The sequence below is a fragment of the Parasteatoda tepidariorum genome, chromosome X2 (genome assembly GCF_043381705.1).
Source record: "Parasteatoda tepidariorum isolate YZ-2023 chromosome X2, CAS_Ptep_4.0, whole genome shotgun sequence".
Classification (NCBI taxonomy): Eukaryota; Metazoa; Arthropoda; class Arachnida; order Araneae; family Theridiidae; genus Parasteatoda; species Parasteatoda tepidariorum.
The window spans coordinates 44141232-44164987 of record NC_092215.1 but is presented as its reverse complement, the minus strand read 5'-3'; the positions used below and the strand labels follow the sequence as shown (position 1 = coordinate 44164987).

At 28.6% G+C, this 23756-nt stretch overlaps 1 protein-coding gene across 1 annotated transcript; it reads left to right on the top strand.

Moving 5' to 3' along the window:
* The first annotated feature begins 8453 nt into the window (after positions 1-8453).
* On the top strand, positions 8454-23425 carry LOC107447227 (ADP ribosylation factor-like 1). The gene is made up of 6 exons (XM_071188449.1): positions 8454-8592; positions 12334-12498; positions 14436-14517; positions 18006-18117; positions 19605-19783; positions 22074-23425. The coding sequence occupies exons 1-6, from the start codon at positions 8589-8591 to the stop codon at positions 22102-22104; spliced, it is 573 nt and encodes a 190-aa protein (XP_071044550.1). The 5' UTR covers positions 8454-8588; the 3' UTR covers positions 22105-23425.
* Positions 23426-23756: the final 331 nt, after the last annotated feature.

Sequence of the window (23756 nt, the reverse complement as noted above, 5' to 3'; positions counted from 1 at the left end):
ATATATAACAAGAAATGGTATTGAAGTGATAATAGAAACTTCTTATATGCTTCCAAAGCAAATAAATTGGCTTTAATAGTTTAATTTCCACATACTCTGTGATTGTTCTCATTAATATTTCGTTACTTTTTGATCGAACACTCATTTTTCCTTCTCTAAATTTTGATTCAAAATGTATATTTGTTGCTTTGACTTTATTGAGTACAAATATTTCAAAATATATCGAAAGAACGATGTACCATGCACAGTAATTTCTTCCGTAATTTCTTAATTTTCAATAAAATTATAAAGGCCATTAAAGCGGACCGCATGTTGGAGAAAGAAATGGCATACAGAAGAAAAATATGCATTCTAGCGAACGCAAAAGAATACAATTCCTTTATGCCTTTTTCCATTCACAGTGTCCATTTACTGTCCGCTTAAGAAATTAGATATGTATAAAAATATGAGAAACTACTAATTAATTGCAATCAACAATTTTGATTTTTTTAATGTTTCAAAAATTTTTGCAATCAACAATTTTAATTTTTTAAATGTTTCTTCATAAAGATTTTGAAAGAGGTTTACTACCTATGACTGTTAATAAACTTATTGATTGTTTACCAATTAAAGAGAAAGTCGGGCTTCTGCTTGTCATAGATATTGTAAGACTTTAAAGAAATGAATTTGCGATTATAACTTTTATTGTAAAAGTTTATATGATTTAGAGCAGTGTTCCCCAACCTTTTTATCACCGCGGACCTGTCAAAGTTGGATAATTTTACCGCGGCCCGCTGAGGTGGGGGGGGGGGCGTTGATTGTTTATATTTTAGATTATTTTGATTTATTAAATTTAATTTAATTGTATTTAAACATGCCTTCAAAATAAAATAGTTACACCAAAAAACACTGAGGAACACTGATTTAGAGGATATTTGTTTCTGTGAACTAGAGCATTTTAAAGATTTTGTTAATAATGATTTTAAACACATTGTCACAGGTGACCTTAACCTAACCAGAAATAAAGATTTAAGATTTTTCATGGGACTAAGTTTAGACCCGGAAAAAAATATCACTTAAATAGTATTCTTGCTTCAATCAGTAAGGATTTAGAATGTTTTATTGCAAAATGCTCAAGGAAATTTAATTGGCCTGAAGAGGAATTTAGTGAATATAAATTTTGTGTTTTAAATAATTTTAAATTAAATTTTTTGAACAATTATATAAAATACCAGGGTTTCTTTTTGAATTATGATATAATTAATTCTATTAAGGAATTAAAATATCATTTTATTATTTGTGTTGTTGACAAAGCATCTAATAATTTTTGCTTTATTCGGAAAATTTTTTTAAGATATTTAATGATTAAAGAATATGATATCAATAATACTTTTGTCAAAATTAATAATTCTAGAAAAGAAATTGAAAATCGAGTATTAACTTTTTCCAAGAAAATGGGCTTAAAAATCAATAGCATTAATTATCCTTATTTATTTCTATAATTAAGTTAGTTCCACAAAACACCGGTTAGATTTAGATTTGTAACTTGCAGTACTGTCTGTTATAATTCGATGTTTGGTAACAGATGTTTTAATTATTTAAACATTATTTTTTCAAATGATAAACATTTTATTGTTAATAACAACCAAGACGTTGTTAAATATTTGAATTACAATAATATTAATACTGTTCTTACCTGTGATTTTAAAAATCTTTTTACGAGTATACCACACAATAATTTAAGGAATATTTGTTTGGAAATTTTTGAGAATTATTTGAATAATGAGGACGTTAATAAGGAAGATCGGATAAATCTACCTTATTAATGTCCTCATTATTCTATATTATTATATTATGTTCTCATTATTAATGTTGTAATACAAACATTTTTGAAAATTATCTTTTTAATGGTATTTGTTTTTACAGACAAATTCAAGTTATCTCAATGGGGAATTGTTACTCAAGTGCATTTGCTAATAACATTTTTGTGAACAAAACTTTTTGCAACATAATTTATTAATTGGGTTTAGATTGAGGATTTAATTATTTTTGATTTTAATGATTTTGATTTAACTAAAAATATTTTTCCTAAAGAGCTAAATTTAATAAAGACTAATTCAGAGGAAAATTGAGCTTATTCTTTAGATCTTGATATCAAACTTCATAATCAAAAAATTTTCATCGGATTATACGATAAAAGAAGAGATTTTAAGTTTAATGTTATTAGTTTAACACATTTTAAGAGAGAAGAGATTTTAAGTGAGATCACATTTTAAGAAGAGATTTTAAGTGTAATGTTATTAGTTTCCAACATTTACTTTAAGATTTTTAAGAATATTTTATAGGGTAAAATTATTAAATTTAAATTTATTTGTAATATAAAAACAGATTTTTCTTTCAGCTATCGGGACTTTTAAGATTACAATAGAGAATAATAATTTTCCTTTAATTACTGTACTTATGATATTTTAATTCAAAATATATTAAAGATTTTTAAATAATTCGGCCAATATTGAAGCCTGCTTAAATAGACCTATGCTGTGAAATTTAGAATTTTTCGTTCCTGAAGCATATAGAAGGCAGCACTTTTTCTGAAGCGGGGGTGCCATCCCCTCCGCAGAGGATCAAAATTGTGATGGCGGGTCTTCGGATCATCCTCAGGGATGTTTCCCAGACCGTCGCCAATAGCCCATTGAGCAGCTCTAGTGCGATGTAAATGAACTACAACTACAGCAGCACTTTTTTCCAATTTTTACTCATTGAATGTTTTTCTGTTTTATTTTTCAAAATTTTCAAAAACGGTCAGCACTTGATTTAATTCTAATGTTTCTTAATGATTTGGCAATTTATATTTTATTTTGATTTGGTTATTCTAACTGTAAATTTATCTTCATTTATTTTTCTTATATGTGGGCGTATCATTATTAAATCTTATTCTGCGTACTTTTAAATTGTGTTTGTCCTTGATTTTTCTTTGCATTTACATTTCAATTTTTCTATTTTTTTATTATTATTTTTTAAATTTTTTTTTCCATTATGGGGCCCCGGTGCACTGTCAGTTTTTGGTTTCGCCACTGACAACAGAAAGGCTCCTGTGTGTTGGCAGGCAGTGTGTCCCCTGATGAAGTGTTGTCCTGCTAACACGCATATCTTAAAATTTTTGTTGTTTTCTGCTAAAATTGTATTTCTGACTTTCTAAATTAAAATAAAACAAATTTGGTTTTATCTGCTTTAAGCGCTTTTCCGTTTTGATTTGTTATTTTAAATGTTACTTACTTATTTTGTCTTTTTCTGATTTTGTAAATTAGTTTCATTCTTTGATTAGATTACTAGCACAAGCATTCAACAGGATGTAACCTCGAAATGGTTCCTCAGGGACCGTTTACACTCAATTCAAAATATTGGCTCATGTGAATGTGAAGCTGATTGATTAAATATATTAAGCCACATAAAACTCACCAATCAAGTTCTTGCTCGCATCTCCGAATTCGCGTATATGACTTGCAATGAGAATGGCCCTTGAGTTACAATTTGTCTGCATTTTTTTAACATACGTAATAAGCCAAGTCTGGGATGAGCTTAATTGAAACCGTTAAAGTGAAGTTACCGCACCCCATGAAACTTCTAAAATTAAAGGCAACGGATCTTTAGAACAGACCCTAAACAATTTTGGAAGCCTTCCACGAATATACGTCATGGATATCAATCTCATACCGACCTATAAATGGCACAATTGTCACTATTTAAATAAAAGTAGGTATAAAAGTTGACTCAATATACAGAGCTAAAAAAAAAATATTTCCACCCTAAATAACTTTTGACTTAATGATCGGATCTCCACATTCTAGAACTCATTCTTAATGGTTCGAGGGAGTGGTCTTATATATGCTAATTAATTAGTGCAGACGAAAACATTTTAAGTTATGAAATTAGACGTAAAGGCATACTTTCTCTAAATAACATGCTTTTCTTTCAAGAGATTTGTATTTCTGACCCCCAAAATATAGGGGTACCCGTAAACTGGAAAATATGGTTCCAATAGTTAGGTCAGAAAACCGGTCCAAACTTTGAATCTCTTAATGGTAATTTTACTTTATATTTATTTCACCCTAGCTCCTGTAAATTTTGAGTGAATTAAAAATTGCTCACAATTATGAAATTCGTTTATCCAAAGATAATTCCATGAAAAATATAGCTTTTTATAAATATTTATTATTTTATTTAATAATAGTCGAAAACAATTCTGAATTGTAAAGTTAAAAAAATTACATAATTTTAAAGAATGTAATTTTAAATGGCAAAATACAAAATTTGAGTAAAATCGGCCGAATAGTTCCTGAGAAATCAAATTTTGAAAAATTCTTTTTCTTAAATTAAATTGCTCAGGAACTATTCGATCAATTTTGCTCAAATTTTGTATTTTGCCATTTAAAATTACATTCGTCAAAATTATGCAAAAAATTTTATACCTTAAAAATTGAAAGTTTTCATTATTAAATAAATTAAATGTGTATTATTAAGTGAAATAATAAAACAAAATAAATATTTACTTAAAAGTAATATTTTGAATGAATAATCTTTAGATTAACGAATTTTATAATTGTGTGCAAAAATTTTCCATTCGCTGAAAAAGTTTTCGAGTTATGGTGTTACATTAAAAAGTTATGGTTATACTCAAAAAGTAAAATTAACATTGTGAGGCCCAAACTTTGGGCAGCTCTCATCTACGGTGTAGGGGGTTAGAAATTTAAATCCGGGGAGAAAAAAAATATGTTTATTCAGTAAAAGCGTCTAATTTCGCGACTTAAAACATCGACTGCAGCCGTTTACGAACGCATAACAGGACTCCTTCTCGAACCATTAAGATTGAGTTTTAGAACGTAAGGATCCGATCATTAGATCAAAAAAATTTTAGAAAGGTTTGTTTTTTTTTCTTTTACCCACTGCACATTACGTCACATTAAAATTAGTGACAGTTACAAAAACATGGAACTTTACAGTCATTCAAAAAAATACCTGAGCACTGTGATCCTTTAAAAAAAACCTTCAGAAATGCAGTACAAACTGTTCAACAGTTTGTTTCTGAAACTTCCATCATTGGAAAATTCTCACAAAACCTGAATGACCCATGCACATGCAGGTGCCTATTGTATCTGCTGCAGTGCCCAAGGGATTTCTTTTTTAATCCCATGTCTAAACATGAAGAGTGAAAAAATATTTTTCCAATGAGGTTTATGGAATGAAGAGCTTTCCGCTTGTGATCCATTATTTAAAAATTAATTAAAATTATAATTGTAATCCACACAGTCAACATGTAGCTTGTCAATTTTCAAGCGTTCAATAGTTTTTTTATTGAAAAAAATGTTTATGTCCTTTAAAAATCATCAATCCTTTATTGAAAAATTCATTAAAGTGACAAGTTATAAGAGTCAATTTTGTCAATTTTCAAGTGTTTAGTAATATTTTTTATCGAAAGACTCGTTTTGTCATTTATCAAATATGGATACACAAACATTAAAAAAATTGTGGAATATTCCCTAAACATCAAGTGTATGACGACAGGATGATGTAATATCCTGCTCAAGCAGTATATAAAGAGCTGCGATTGAGAGCAAGGGCTTCCAGTCTTTTGAGAAGTATTACAAGCTTGTCTGAACACTTGGATTTTGAAATCTCTTCCACCACTGATGAAAAATGAGAATTGACTGACATGGACGCTGCTGCACCTCCGTCTCCATCACCTAAAATTCCTTATCAAAATGCCATGTATGAACTTCTGTTGGAACCTATTTCTCCTCTGCCTCCTTTGTCAAAATCCATGGAACAATTGTTTGAACCCACCTTTTCTTCATCTCTTTCCAAATCTACAGTACCAGTGAAACCCAAGCCCAGCTCTTTAGTCATGGTGGTTCCATGGTTTCAACCCAAGACTATCGGAGCCAATTAAAACGAAAATTGAACATTGCACGAGATACCCCCGACAAACGCTTCGTGAGAGAAGAATCCAAAGATGAACCCAAACGTCTAAGGGAATCCAGAAAACGTCCAGACGAATACCATCCAAGGAATTTCAGTCAACCTACAAGTCCTTCAAAGGATTCCAGTAAACCTATAAACACTACTCCTCCAAAGGAATCCAACAAACCTACACGTACACCAAAGGAACCTAGCTAAGCACCAATCCATTCCAGGAAAAATTCCAAGCTCGACTGATCATGACAAATGCCACTCCGGCAAACCTTTGAGTGAACAATCCAACAAAGTTCAAAGTGATGTGACAACATACATGCCAAGCAAGAGAGACTCTCGACCATACATTTCAAGGCCGAAAATGAAATTTTTCATCGACCCACAACCATTCGTTTGCTGTCGTACGTCTCAGATCCGATGGATACATCATCAACGATGACTACATTTATCATTCAATGGACGGAATTTTCGACAGCAAGTGTAACTAGAACAATTATTCTAGATAGAGGTGGCCTTTATGCTTATGACCTATGCCATCACCAAAAGAAACTGGTAGGACAACACAGCCACTTTGCCGAAATATCATCCGAGGAAATCAAAACTGTCATTTTGAACAAAAATGTAAAATTCTTCGGACTTGGTGCGTATTGTTCACGTGAGGACTGTCATAGATGAACTGCTGTTACAGGGAGCATCTTTTTAAAAAATAAAATAAGAATAAAAAAAAAATAATAAAATACTAAATAATAAACGAAAAATAATAAACGAAAAAAATAATGAAAACATTAAAAAACTATTAATGCGTCGTAATATTTCTTAACAGTTTGCTAAAAAAGAAAAAAAAAGAAATTGTAGATATAGTTCTAAAAAATAATAGATTTTAAGGGAAAATTAAGTGTTATTAACTGTGCATTAGCTGCTAGTATAAAGAAAGCATCATATAGCATAATAAGACAAAGAAAATAAGAACAAAACACAGAAAACAGGAATTCAAAAGGAAACATTAATTAAAGGGATTTTAAATTTAAAAATATAGATAAAGGCACGTTTTTTTTGCGTACGAAATAGTTTCCAAATTATCGCTGAAAGTATTTGGAAACTACTACTTGACAGTTTCAACTGATATGGTTCTCGCAGTAGCAGTTGTTTCGGTTGGCTGGGGTGCCTGAGGTCGAAGTGGCCTTTTACTCCTTCATCATGTGGTGAGGATCGTTGAGGTGAAAATCCTTCTGGTCCTTGTATCTTAGAAATAAAAGAAGGATTATTAAACGGGTACATTACCGGAATGAACTTCATCAAACATAATGAGGATTAAACATTCATAAAAATAATTACATAAATATAAAAACGAATACATAAATAATAATAATAATAATAACAATAATATAAAAACACATAATATATAAGCATAAATACATAAATATATGGACATATAAATAATAAAAAATCATACTTTCTGTACAAAGTTCGTCAGTACAATAAAACAACACAAACATGTTTCAACTGCACATCACATCATCATGACTCACATAACGCTTATTTATCAGTCAAAAGCTTAGTCTATTTCTTAGTGCCATTCAAATCAAATTTATTTTAGTCAATGCTTTAAATATATTTATAATTCCACTTTATCATACATTCATATCGAACATCGTCATATGTATTGCCGTATAAATATAAATTATCACTTTAAACGCTCCATTAAGTGGTCATTGGTAAATGGTCCTCTTTAGTTTCAAGCTCAATTTTTCATTCCACATAGTTGTTTGGAGTTTAAGAGTTGCAGCAGTCACTTTATTCTAATGTTTTTTACATGATCCGACCATGTCAGTCAGTTGTTAATGACTAGACCAAGGTATGTAGCTTTTGTGACTCTTGTTATCACTTTATCGAATAGAACTAATTCATTATGCTCCTATTTGTTTCCTGTTCTTTTGTGTTACCAATAGTTCTCCACCAAAGTTGAAAGTTTTAACTTCAGTTGCTTGTTAAAAACAGGTTGATAGCAACCGGGCAACCAGTATTGACTTTCGAAACGGGCTAGGTCACATAGAGCAAAACTCTTTATCTATGCCAACACTTTGCATGCTTTTACCATTAGCGTGTGGACAGTCATAGAAGAAGGAAGGAAGTTAGTTTCTGTCTTGACTTTCATATAGTTTAAATCCTTTTAAGTTAGGAAGCTGTATGGAACTGAAAACTACATTGAACATAGGTCTAAAAAAAAACGTCGTGGAAATTTTAAAATTGTTTCTGATTATTAAATACGGAAAATATTAAAGGGGAAAATATCGTAGTAGATTCCTATACAATTGAGAAGAAGAGGATAGGAAGAGAGTGAGGGTTAAGACATGGAACCGATCCTCTCTCTAGATGGCGTATTCGAGCGTTGCGACGCTCCTCAACTTCCACGGAAGCCACTTCCTCGGCCACCGACAACACCGGCTTTTTATTCTTAATTTAGATATTAGAAGATGGCAAATTCTCTTTGAAGACACGTTTGATTAATGTTTGTCTTAGAAGGAAAACTCAATATTTGTCTGTTTCGTAGATCGTACAAAATTTGTTATGTTTAGTTAGTTACTGTAATAATTTTATGTTTAGAATTATTTTGTGTAAATAAGTTACTATTTTGAAAAATGGGTATGTGTTATTTAGTTTGAATTTAAAGTTTAGATCAGTTTAGAACATTTTTGTAACTGTTTCGTTTTCGTGAAATACTTATCTAAATTATTTTCATATGATTCTGCCTTTATTAACGAGGAGATGCGATTTTTTAGAAAATTTTTTTTAATATGTTGTATTAAAAATTTTGTACCGTTCGCTAACTTAAGTCTTAAAATCGAAAGAATCTCTTGTCAAAATCATGTTCAGTATATTTGAGTGATATTTTTTAGCTTTCAAATGTATTATTAGTATAAAGAGATTCTATGTTTTTTGTGCGTAATAGTTATTTTTTTTTATTAAGGGTTCCCGCCTAAAATTATGCTATTTGGTACTTATATTCTTACTGTTTCGTTTTTCTTTGAAATTTACAACTATTCTTGTCTGTTACTGATTCTCATTGACTACTATAACTAATAAGGTGACCAACTACTGAATTATATATGTAATATCTAGTTATATTACAGATACAATGTAGAATAATATATTCTCTTAATTTTAACTATGCATCTCAAAGTAAAATAAATCTTCTGTCAGAACACAATGTTCTAGCAAAGTAAATTATGTATGTAACTGAAAATGGTGCTAGTTATAGGTCACAGCTCTATACTTCTTTCGCAATATAGCTATACTTATTTATTATTTTGTCACTGTTAATTTAAAATGAACTTACAAATTTATTGAAATAAATATAACTGAAAATGGCTTAAGTTCTAGATTACTAATCTAAGTCTTACCCAGGTTCTACTTATTCTCTTTGCTGAGAAATTGTGAATAAAATAAATTTTAGTTCTGTTAGGAATATATTTGAGTTTCCTTGTTGTAAAATCTGCTGATAATTAGATGAAATATTAAAAAATGTAGCAATAGTATCACAGAGCATACAAACTGAGCATACAAGTACAGTATACTCTCGATATCTAAAAAACCTTGTTATATCAAAAAAATATTTTTCTCCTTAGCTTTATCTGTCTACCTAATGTATATTTAAATTCCTAAGTCGATAAGGTACTTTTCCAAACCTTGTTCTGGCGAATTTTTTTCGAAATAGAAAATTTCTTCAGAAAGATCACAATGTAAGATTATTGTGAGACAGTTCTTTAATGTTTAATGCATAATTATTTTTAACTTTTAAAAATAAAATTATCATTATTCTATTTAGATTTATAGTGAACTATCATTGACTGCATATTTATTAGTAGTTATTCTTATGTTTCTTGACTCTACTTTTAAGAATAATATTTTGGAATATATTTTGCTTCTTCTTAGAACATATTTAGTTCTAAACTTGTCATCTCGAAAGCTCGGTATCTCGAAATTTTTATAACGTCTCTTCAACTTTGAGCTGTTGAGAATATATTGTATTTAAATATGTTAATAAAAATTAAAAATATTCCTATTAAAGTTTAAAAGATTGTTTTTTCTTCGAAATTTGAATTGACTCATCCCCGTGGCGGCATTGTCGCAGAATGTTAGAAATCTTGCAGAAAGAAATATGGAAGTAAAAAATTTTGATTTTTCTTTTCTGAAAATTTCAAAAGAATTATTTTTTTTTTCCTCAAAAATTAAATTCAAAAGATGACTTTCTCGCACATCAGAGAAGGATGAAATGTGTGGGAGTTTTCTATTCTCTGTTGAAAATTATGAAAAAATTTTTAATAGTGAATTTAAAAAATCTGGTTTTCTTTGCTGCAGAAATTTTTGAAGTTTTTTTTTTTTCTATCCAGAATAATATTCAAAAAATGCTTTCTTTGCTTGTTGGAGGGGATTGGAATGCTAGGGTATTCTCTATTCTCATTTGAGAATTAAAAAGATTGATGAGGTCTGGCTTCAGCTAGAATTTCAAATTGAAAATAAAATAAAAATCCGAAAATGGGAAAGTTTAAAAGATAGTTCAATCTGGGAATTATATACTTTCTTTCATTTTTTTCAAACACCAAATTTGACTATGAGTGAGAATTTTGTTACAAATTCTGACTTGTAAAATAATTAATTAATCAATGTGGTACATTTATCTTTTTTTAAAATTTGATTGAAATAAAATCTAAACAATATTTTCAATATATTATGCACATGAAAGTTTCAAATTACGCATTAGTCTTCATTTTAACCCTCACAACTCTCCTTGACTCAACCATAAATCTATGTAATGTTTAGATAATTTTTTTCCCTCAATTATCATTACGAGTTTTCATTTTGTACTTTCGAATAGTCTCTCGTACTTTAAAGGAAGGGAGACTTATGCAGTCTGCTCCAAATGTGAAGCCCCAGAAGCAGAAAGTGCCTAAAATTGTGACGTACGTCGCAGAACAATTTGTATCTTGAATATTTCTGTAACCATTTTTATCCAGAGAGCTTCAAAGCAAGCCGTAAAAGAATTAAATTCAGAGATAAAAATAATAAATATTAAAGTTAATAATAATAAAGTTTATGACTTTTTATATTTTCTATTCCCATTTCAGAAGCAATTTGTGAATCGTGGGGATCCGCGATTCACAGAATTGTTTCTAAAATACCAAATGCTTTTGATGGAGATGAAAGTTGTTGGAACAACAGACCAGCGAATGTTAGTGTTTGCAAATGGTGCACCATCTGGGCACTTGTCCCTTCGAAAGATTTTTAAGGCAGCCCTTGTTTTAATGTTCGGACCTTTGTATCATAGACATTTTATTAATAATTCATCATCATCGTCATTAACAAAATTTTTTACTTCAAAAGTGATTGAAAAATTAACAAATCAAGAATGTTTGCCTTGGTTTTTTAAAATAACGAAGTGCATCTGTGCATGATCCTATATTTAAATAAATGAAAATTTAGTATTTTAACGTAAAGTTGACTTTTTTTCGCTGTGAAATGCTTGCAGAACATTTGTATAAATTAATAAGTACTGTTTCAGAACATTTGAAAATATTCTGCTTCTGGGTGTGAAGCCCAGCAGGCCTCAGCCGAACATATCCTCGACTGCTTGGGCCTTTCCATGGAGGACTTATATGCTTCTCCACTTCTTGTAATCGACTTTTTGAGGGTCAACAACCTACTAGATCTTGTCTGACTTCGTCAGACAATTAGAGGATAGGATACAACAACAATTTTTAAGGATAGGATACAACAACAATGTTTTATTCTTGTTATAAAAACGAAAAGAATACAATATAAATGAGATATATGGTGTTCTGTAAAACAGTCTTTAATGCGTATTTTTAGAATCCTTAAAAAAGTTAAAAGAACCACACTAAAGATCAGAAACTAATGTTTTAAACAGGTAGGTAAAAAATAAATTTGTACTGAAATCTAACAGGTCAGAGTACAGGGTGGCGAATGTAATAAACAAGACAGGCTTGATTACGAGAAAGAGTAGAAAGATGATTTATAAAGGAGCACATTCAAACTCCGATTAAACTTGTTGCGATGTTTATTATATACGCCTTCCTCTACTGTAGTAATTTGCTAGATTTCGATAGTGCTGTTGTTTTTAGCTTGCAGAAATATTTATTTATGCTCGACAATGTGCGTACATTTTTGTTTTCAGATGAAAATTTTAAAAATGTATAATCAGGGCTGTCTTTTTTGGAACGCCTTGTGTAAGTCACCATTATAACTGGTTTTAAACTATGTTGAAATGAAATATATGCATTGCATTTTTCTTTCTTAAAATGTAAACAAGTTTGACATTTTACATGTATTGGAAATATTTAAAGAATAATTAAAAATTAATTTTAGGTGGACTTTTAAGTTACTTCAAAAGCCTTTTGGGTAGTAGAGAGATGCGTATTTTGATACTTGGTTTGGATGGTGCTGGAANCAAAAAATTTTTTTTTATTGTGAACGCAACGTTTCTGTTACTTCAAATTCAATTAGTAACATGCATACTTGTTATTATTAAAAGCATCTTGCAGAAAGATATTAGTGCTAGAGAGGTTTGTCGCAGAAATCCCAAGAAAATTCTGCCACAGGGAGTTTAATATCGCCCACAACGACAGCTTCTGTCAAAACACAGTTTTCTAAACTGAATTCGTCATGTTCAAAATTAAGGAGCAGTGTGTAAACAAAATCAGTACATTTTCATTTTATGGCCTGAAAAAGCTATCACATGATCAATTAGGTAAAATTATCACTGTATTTAGAAATTTTGCAAATCGTAGTATAACCATTAGGAAATTTTTTGAACCATTTTGTACCTACATGGGCCATTTCATATAATTTATGATCATATGCTGGGAAATGATTTGTTTATCGTTAAATTTTAACTGTAAAGATATGTATCAAAAAGTAATGTTATTTTGCTTTTTATAATAGTTTCGAAAAATGTAATAATTTAAATTTTTGATAAATATGTATTCACATTTTATGTTTCAAATTCCTATAATTGAGATCTCTAACTTGTGGTTATCCAATTATGTGATTCTAGATTAGAGTGACGTATTAAATACTATTAAGATTTTAAAAACCATGTGGAAATCTGCCCAAAAGACAATGAAAATGAATGTGATTCAAAGCTCCTGTGTCATAAAAATATTACGTATCAAAACTTTGAATTCGAAAAACAATTAGTTTTGTTATGTAAGCAAATTTAGATAATTCCATTTGTAAATGTCATATTTGCAGACTTTGTAAACATATAATTCGATTAAAAAATAATTTATTGTAAATTTTGAGTAGTAAGTTTTATTATAATTTTTAACTTTAAAAACGTTAATAAAAGAAAAATTCAAGTCGGGCTAAATGACACCAAGAATTATTTTAAAAGCTATTGGAACTGCTTGATTTTTCTAAACTGACATTAAGTGCGAGCTTTATTGTTACTGCAAATAAGGCATTCCTAAATGTTAGAATTGCTCATCTTGTCTTGCTGATTTAATTACTATATGGTTACAAATTGAAATTGGTGACCCCACTCAAATAATCTACCGTCCTTCATCAATCAAAAGCCTGATCGTATTTTACCTAAAAAATAAGAGTTAAAAAGGGGTGGTAATTTTGAGAGTAAATTATTTCTTTAAATGTTTGTAATGACTTCATGTCTTTGGTAACAGGTCTTGTGGTGTTATAGAAATGAATGATTTTATTTTACAAATGTTTTATACAAATTATCGCTTATGCCATCAAGTATATTAACACAATAATAACCACAGAGTACCAAGTGTCCACATCTGAATATTTGGCTGTCATTGGAAACTAGAGATATTGCAGATTTAGCGTTGGTAATGCAAATGTAGTTTTTTGTTATCTAAGGTACATAAGAAAAAATAGCAAGACTAAGATAATGGGAAATATTAATTTTTTTTTAGACTGTCAGATACTTTTTCTAATAAGTTCTTTTATCATTTTTTAAATATATTATCAGCTATTTAATTTTTGCCATTTTGTATTATTACTACATAGGCATCATTAATGTTTTTATTTATTCGTACATCAAATATGTTACTTTTAAATGTTAAAATTCATTAACTTTTATACTACTTGTCTTAAATAGTTAGAAATAAATTATTTTTGACAAAAATTTGTTCTTGTTACTTTGTCTTGCAATTATTGGTTTTAAATAACATTATTAAAAATCATGCACTTTTATCTAATAATGTAAAAAATATGGGTTTTTTTTTCAGGCGTAAGTTTGTCGGTAAAGAAATAGTTGCTGGGCAATAAATTGTTTTTTTCTAGAATTATTTTTACTATGTGTTCCACTTTTAGCAAAAACATACAAATCCTGTTTCACAATATGACAGAGGTTATTAGACTCTCTACGTGTTAGTTATCAAAGCTACTTTTTTCATTATTTTATTCATATATTAATGTCCTAATTAGTAATTTTGTATTATTTTTAGCTATTGGTTTTAATGTCGAACAAGTTACCTACAAAAACCTGAAATTTAGTGTCTGGGATCTTGGTGGCCAGACAAGCATTAGGTAAGTTTTCTGTAAATAGATTTACATACCTGCCAAGTCCCCTGTTTTTTAACGAAGAATCCTGTATTTTACGACTATCTCCCATTTACCCATAAATTATAAAATTTCTCTATTTTTTTAAGAAAGTTATACAAAAAAAAACACTAAAAAGATAAAATACCCACTTATAGAAGAAAAAAAATACTTTTCTTATTACTCTACAACAGATGGTACTATTGCCAGTACTGCAGTTCTTGCACTGCTGTTCCAACCAAACTATATGTAGTGAGAATGCTGTTGTGAGCCTTTTATTCAGTGAATAGTTTTTTTCTCTGGTAACAGACTTTATTATTTACCTACAGACATCCGGCAATAACTTTGTTGCATTATTAATGCATTATATTCTTACCAATCATCAAAGCATAAATGTATTTATGTTTTCAGAATCATTTATTGTGGGTGTCAATTGTGCTACTAGAAAATGAACTGTATTTAAAAAGCATTTCCGAAATATAGATGTTATGTTAGGTATCCTATACAATCAGCATAGCAATTCAAAATACGAGAGAATTTTTTACGAAGTTAAAAAAGTTTGCTCATCTGCTTGTCTTTGAAAAATAATATCTCTGGTAACTGTCAGAATTTTCATGAATTTCCTATGCAAAGCCAAATCAGCTACTTATGGTCGAAATATGAATACATAAAAATTCTGTAAAATAAAGCTAATTATTTAGAATTATGGAAATTATTTTGATGTTTATAGTTTAAGTAATCATGAATAATGGTATAAAAGAATTCTTCTTTCGATTAAGATTTATATACATATTTTTTCCTTCGCTTAATGTAAGTGCTTATATAATTCCAATTTTGAATTTTTCTCTTTGACTTACATGATTATGCATAATGTATCAAAACTGTACATATAGCCCAAAAAATGTAGAGTATAAAAAAATAGTATAAAAAAAAAAAATTAATGTCAACAACTGGCGTTATGTTCCTTAATCCAACCGTTCTAAAGAAGAATAAAAATCGAACTTTTAGGAGTAGTTAAATTGAAAATGTATCTGTTAATAAAAAGAACAAAAAACATTTTTCAATAAGCACTATTAACTGAACCAATGCTACATAATAAGCACAAAAGTGTTTGCTTATTGCATAAAAATTATGTTCCTTATAACATTCGAAATTTTAACATTCGTTGTTTTTATTTTTTTATAAAGACACATATTAATTTGAATAATAATACATTAACGAGCAACTACAAAATTCTATAAATTCTAATTTATAAGCTTATAAGGGAAGGGGCAAGTGTCCCTCTCGATCATTATATACAGAGATGCCAATTTGCTATACATATACTGTTCATAACATAAACTATTCAATTTTAAACCAGACCAGATAAATGTTTTTACGATGTGGAGTTCCATTAAAGCAGAGATGCCAACTTGCTCTGGACAGCGAATATTGAGTGGTAATTTATTAATTGTGATTCTTTGTTTAATAAATTCAATTTATTAGATTGTTATCTACCACTGTTTCTAAATAATTCGTATGCTTATATATTCACTACTTTATCATAGTAAATCATATTAAACCTGTTAAAAAGTAAGTAAAATTAGTCAAATATTTGCAAATTTTAGTTTGTAGTTATTTACCGTTTTTAAAATTATTTTGGCGTGTCCGGAGCAGTTGGAATCTCTGTTAAAGTTGTAAAATCTTAGACTTAGAGGTTGGGCAGCTCCGAAGAGTAGGGCACATAGACCACAGGTCTATTGTACCCAAACCCTAAATCATGATTAGCATGAAAGCCCTGTAGCTGAAATAAAATTCAGCAAACACCTTACAGGAACATCTTAGTCAATGTAAAGTTTAAATAATGAATTTAGTTTTACAGAATCTGAACTTGTAACAGTCCCAAAAAGTTCCCTTAAGTCTGCCATTATATCATCTATATATATTTTATATGTCAAGCTGAGTTTGTCCCTAGTGCTGTAAGCCGTAACTACGCCTTTGCTTGTCTTAGCAAAGTTTTGTACTTAAATTTAGATGTGTATGGCAACCCTTTAGCCTCATTTGTACTATACTAAGTATAAACGCATGCTTCATCTCAAAATTGGTTTTCTGGAGAAAAAAACGGGTGAAAAATAACTACAGAATATTCTGACAAAAAAATGTTTCCTCCAAATACACACTTTAAGGTTTTATATGGTTACNAATCTGAACTTGTAACAGTCCCAAAAAGTTCCCTTAAGTCTGCCATTATATCATCTATATATATTTTATATGTCAAGCTGAGTTTGTCCCTAGTGCTGTAAGCCGTAACTACGCCTTTGCTTGTCTTAGCAAAGTTTTGTACTTAAATTTAGATGTGTATGGCAACCCTTTAGCCTCATTTGTACTATACTAAGTATAAACGCATGCTTCATCTCAAAATTGGTTTTTGAATACAGCCTAAGTTGCTTTTCTGGAGAAAAAAACGGGTGAAAAGTAACTACAGAATATTCTGACAAAAAAATGTTTCCTCCAAATACACACTTTAAGGTTTTTAAAGCACAATTATTCTTTTGAAATGTTATAAAAGGAGTTGAGTTGCTTAAAAAATTAAAATTGAGTGTATCTCAAAAAAGTTTATAAAAATTTTTTTTTATTTAATTTTAAATTCATTATATGAATTACTTTAAATACAGCATGGTTAAGCAAATTTTATTAGGTTGCTGAGGTTAAATACATTATTCTAATTTAACTTAATAGAATATTTAGATGGTTTTATCACTATTTCACTTAATTTTATGAAGAAAAAGTAAAATATGCGATGGGAGTAGGTGAATTATTGTAATGAAGAAGCAATGGTGTCAGGTGTAAAAATAATTATTAATTAACAGAAAAATATTTTGAAAATCGAAATAGATTATACAAAGAATTATAGAATTTTTCTTTAAACAGAGAAATACTTTTATTACATTAAATCTTAGTGGCACTTAGCAATTAATTATGCATTTTGGTGTTTGACCCATTGTATCAAAATTATAATTTTAGGAATTTTTTTGTAAATCAAAATGTGAAATGTTTCTACACATTTGTACAAGGTAACATCTTGATACAATTGAATTTAATTATTATTTTTTCCATTTTCTACTATTGGTGTTAATTTTTAAAAAATCACTGGTTAGAGATTCACTTATCTCGAAAATTTGCTTTGTAGTTATGAATTATTTTCCTGGAACCTGGTAAACACCCTGATAAAATTACAAAAAAGTTTAGTATTGTCAAAAAATAAAATGTGCATTGAGGAAGTTTAGTTTTTCATTTAGAAAAATAAGCTTCAAATCTTGTGAAAATATTTTTCATAAATATTGCCCATTTTTGTTTATAAAATAAGTTTAATAAAACTTTGAAATCATGGATTTGCTACAAACTTGAAATGTATTAATGAGTTCATTACAATTTTATATTTATATAAAAGAATTTTTACTACTTTTATGTTTTGAATAAAGTCTTTTATCTTTCAGACCATATTGGAGATGTTATTATTCCAATACCGATGCTATAATTTATGTGGTTGACAGTGCAGATAAGGACAGAATTGGAGTTTCTAAACATGAGTTAGTTTCTATGTTGGAAGTAAGTTGAGGCATTGAGTTGAAACTGGCAAACATTTATGACCCTTGGACATGCTTTAGTATATTAATAAATTTTAAAAAATCTAACTTGTCAGACAGTTACTGTATTGTGTAAAAAATAGTATTAACTTAAATTGTCCTTATTTTTTATTTTACTAACTATGAAATGTAGACTTCAGTTTTCTATTCATTTGTCTGAAGTATGAATGGTTAATATTTCCCTTAATTCTTTTGTATAGATATTAAATTTAAAACATAATATAAGCTGATCAATTTTGTTTAACATATTCACCAGTGATGGATTAGGACCAGGGTTGGCAAGGTTTAGGACAGAATGGATTAATCCACGGTTTAAACCGTCCTGTCTTAAACTGTCCAAAACCCTTTTACTCAAATTATGTCACAATTTTATCTGAATCTATTTTAAGAATATTTAGAAGGTAAAATAAACATAGAACTAATAACATATTGATAATTAAATCTACTAGAGAATATTTGTTTTTAAAAATGTAATGTTTTATTAATATTGTTTGACTCTTCAATTTAAACATTAAACAAAGGAAGATTAATCAGTGATCAAGTTCAATTGGTCCTCTCATTCAATAGTACATAACTGAAGTTTGACCTTTGCCATACTAGGTTAAGCTATTAGGGACTAAGTGCTTGGTTACTCATAAACAGGTTTATTTATCTATAAGTACTATTCAAGAATACTTTTATTTCATTCATGTTCGATTCTTTTAGCATAGTGGTGATACATCACCAATGTCAGTAACGGAAACTGATGTTATGCCCTTCAAAACTGTTAATACATTTTTCAGTTATTTTGTATTTTCAATTTAAACTAATATATTTATATTTAAAAAACATTTTTTTTAAAAAATATATGTCTTTTTTATCATCCTGTAATGCAGAAATTATAACATTTTTTAAAAAAATATTATGAAAAATAAAAGGTTAATTTTTGAACAAATTTGGTATTTTTTTTTAAGAAAAATTATTATTTTTTTAATTTTGCCATATTTATCCTTATGCAAAAATATTATTTATCAGTATTAAAAGCATATGTATATTTGAAGGATTAGTTATTCACTTTTGTTGTTCAATGAATTGTGGAGCTTCAAAAATTATGAACCTTTCCCTATTATATTATACTATTTTCTTTTAATAAGTTATAGTAAATTGTATAAAAAATATCAAATATTTAATGATAATGTAATTATTATGTGTACAATGGTTACACCTATAGAATTTTTACCTTTTACCAGAGTTCAAGGTTTTGGACACTTTAAGACAGTTTTACCCAGTTTAAGACAGTAAAACCCACATGTCCTGTCCAAAACCAGTTTAGGACGTCCAAAACCCCAACCCTGATTAGGACAAATCATTCCACAGAGCTTATTTCAAATACTCGTTAATTTATAAATTTGTTAACTGTTTAGTTTTTTTAAAATGTATAAAACTTGAAATTTGTTTAAAAATTTATAGGAGGAAGAATTAAAGAAGGCAATTTTAGTAGTATTGGCCAATAAACAGGACATCGAAGGTGCTTTAACTGTTCCTGAAGTCCATCAAGCTTTAGGATTAGATGCATTGAAAAGTCGTACTTTCCAAATTTTCAAGACATCTGCTGTAAAGGGTGAAGGCTTAGACGAAGCAATGGAATGGTAAGGTTAAAATTTGGCTTTCTTTATTTCTTCAATAGGGACACCTTCAAAAATTTAGTTCTGTTTAACTGTTTCTACTGTAATATTTAATATAAATTAATAATACTAAGGTAGCCCTTATCATTTGGTTTGTGATCGATATATTGATGCAAGACTTATGTCTTTTGAAATGGAGACTAGAACTGGTTTAAAGTGGGACTGTACAATATAAATTTGCCCAGAATTCCCTACACTATTTTTACTTTTATGGTTAACGAACTGCCCGGTTGTTTTGATTAGTAGTAGTGGGTTTTCATATTAACTCGCATGCTCAAAATCTTCATCTATGTTTAATTTATCTATGTTAGTGTCATTAAATAATAGTTTTGTGTGTGTATATTGCTATAGTTTTAAGAAATTAGCAGCTGGCTGGTAACAAAATTGTTGCCTGGGTAAAACATTTGATAAATATCTGCCGTTTTAATGTTTCAAATTGACCTTAATAAAAGTAAAGTTTGAATTTATAAGGTTTACAATATTTTCTTCTATTGTTGGCATGTGATGAAAGTGGCATCAATAAACTGCATCAAAAGTGGATAGTGATAATAAAAAAAACATTGGGTGCAAATCAGTACCTTCAAATGTTATTTATTTCTAAAATCAATATGCATTAAATCACACAATTTATTTAACTATCACAATCTATAAATTGACCTGTGAATAAATATTCATCTCTTGAATTAATTATTTTTCGATCAGTTTTGGCTTATAAAAATGAATTGAATGCTTATAAAATGAATGTTGAAATTAGATTTTTCTAGATTTTGATTTCTTTTTCTTTCATTAACGACATTTTCCCTGGAGCATTTTTCCAGTTACAAGTTTGATTTATACCCAGAGTCGTGGCAAGCCATTGTATAACTACTTAGAAACTGGGAATGGGTTATTGGTTGCTAGAATTCAGAACAGATGGAAGGATGGACTTCAGTTCGTTTCTTATTTTTGATTACGAAATTTATTGGGATAAATGTGATATCTCTTATAAATTGATGTTTTTTATTATTTAATTTGCTTAATCTCCTGCTATCTTAGCTTGATAAATGAATTTAATTAAACTTACAATTGATTTCAATGACTATAATATCCTAGGATCAATCAAGGTTTTATTTTTAAGGCCCATTTTGATGAAAAATGGGATATATTTTTTTGAAAATTTTAGCAATCACTATTGTTTAAAAAAAAAATTGTGATTTTAATTGTTTTTAGACTGATTCCCCATTGCTTTTCTTATTAATATCTATGTATTTATTATTTTGTTACAATATGAGAATTTCAAATTTGAGTCGTCACTTTTTCCTAAACATTTGATTCGTGGCAATTCCATCATTGTGTTATGCTGTTTAATGATAGTTTATCAGCGGTTATTTTTTAGCTCCTATAACCTGGTTTTTCTAGTACCGATATTTTTAATAAGATGTTATTCTGACGTTTCGAATTTGTATTTTGAGTTATCACTTTTTGATGTGTTTGTCCATCGTAATTTCAATTTGTTTGAAGATAGTTTTTTCATCCTTTATTATTTTCAGCACTTTTTATGCAGTTTTTCAAATTCATGTTATTTTCTGATCATTTTTTTAAAATCTTTTTCGGCATTTTTTTTTCTCAAATTCTATTAACAAACTCAGGGCTTGCTCCAAGCATTTGCCACCTCATCAAATGTGATAAAATCGTAAATTTAGAGAGAAAATTTTGTTTTGTCAAATGATTTTTTCAATCAAAAAGAAAAATATTATTTCCAATATATATTCAATCATGGGGGAAAAAAGGTCAAAAGTAATTGTTTTGGCTAAATCCTGTAATTTTTTTTTTATTGCAGTAATTTATGTTAGATATGTCCCAGAACCAATTGGAACTGTATAATTTGAGATAGTGTAAGCATAAGCAACTAGAGAGATTATGTAAAGCATGAGACAAACTGCCATGAAATACAGTTTAATGTGTTCATTACCGGACCGCGCCATTCTGTGACGAAATTCTTTCCTATAGTTTGTGTCAATAAATCAGATTAAGTGGTAGCAAGATGCGTATTATCATCCAAACTGTTTTTGTAAAAAATATTTTTTCTTGTGACAGTAATATAATATTGCTTTAGGTTTATCCTTACACTACTGCTCTGGTCTAAGAAGCAATCAAAAATTAACCTCAACAAAAGGAATAACAAAATGCTTTTCTTACTTAAATGAAATGTTTTACAGCTATAAAATGTTAAAATTAAAGCTCTTTAATTTTAATGATTGCATATATCTTTCAGGTTATGTAATATGCTTACAAACAACAAATAAAAGTAGGAGGGAAAATAGACTGTGTGAAAACCTCTAGAATTCCTAAGCACTACTTTATACATTGTGCAGATGAACATTTCCAGTGGCCTGACAGCTATGGAACAACCACATTCATCCATGCCTTCCACTATTTTAACATTTCCATTCATGCATATTCTTGTATAAACCCCCAGGCCTTTCATGTAAATATCTAGTCATTCAAAATATCAGAAAATTCATGTACTGGCTTTTGTTCATTATCATTCTTTAATTTTATTAGCATTAGATGTTATTTAAGTATGAGTATAGAAAGCGCCAATATCATATTCATTTTAACAATTTTTTACTCTCATTGGTTTCTTTTCTTTTTTGGTCACAGACTAAATTTACTCCTTTTTTATTGTTTTCTGTCTAAAACCTTTATTAACAAATATTCTCTAAAATTAAGTTTTTACTATAAAAATACTTTTCTATAGTGCCTGAAAAGTAATTAAATGCAACCTTGTTATTGAGCATTTTTCAAAAAGTTTATTTGTGGCATATTTTAAATATAAATTTTGCATTTTATGGCAAGTGCTGTGAATTTGAAATGTTTCTAAATATAAGAAGACTGTTATAAAATTTATAATAATAAGTTTTAAAATTTTCACATATATTTTCTATTTTCAGTGAATTTTCTATTTTGAGGAAATTTATTCGCATATTTTAGTGTTTTATAATTTCAACTTATATAAATTTACTAACTCTCTTTAATTTACAATACTCATTTTTAACTGGTTGCATGTTAATTTTTTTGTTTTCAATAATAGTTTTTTTAATGAAAGCAATAAAAAATTTTTAGAATGACGATAACATACTAATAAAACCTAATAAATGTCTTCTTGTCATTCTAAACTTTAATCTAAAAGTCTAACATTTTTATTGAATACTTATTAAAATACTTTTTTAAACAGACTAGGATTTATTTCTCTATATATTTGCAATATTTAATAATGTGCCTTATCAGATAGATTTTTGTCCAAAAAAAAATTAGGGGCTTTAATTTATTTCTAATATAATTACCTTTTTTTAGTGCTTAATAGTATATTCTGTGTTTGACTAGATGTTAAAGCTTTCTTAATTATTCTTTTATTCTTCTGTTTTACTTTATTCTTACTCAAAACAGTCCTAAATGAGTCATCAATATATTTTTTGATTGTTCAAAGAAGTTTTAACATTTGTGTATATCTTTGACATACACAGTGTTTACATTTTATACACAATTAGGCTGCTTTTCTTTACAATTTTTCTTCAACAAATTTTTGTATTTAAATAATTGGATCAATAAAAGATGGTTTCTTGATATTCATTTTCTTTCTGTCTGTCATCTTTCATCTATGATAACCATAATTTTCTTAATAAAAGAGACTATTTATTTATTAAGGTTTATCAGAATTATTCCATATCACCACATTTTTCTCCCCAAGACAAGAGCATGTTTAGAAAAATGTTCTAAACCTTCTCAAATTAATGATTATTAAAAAATTAACAAAAAGTGTTGTAAAAGCCTAGTAATCTAAGCCTTGCTACTTCAAAATTCCAACTAAGAAATGAACAGAAGAATGATATTGTAGTAAAAATAAACGGAAGTTATAATATTCTTGCATAAAAATCTGCAGGATTAAACTTCAACT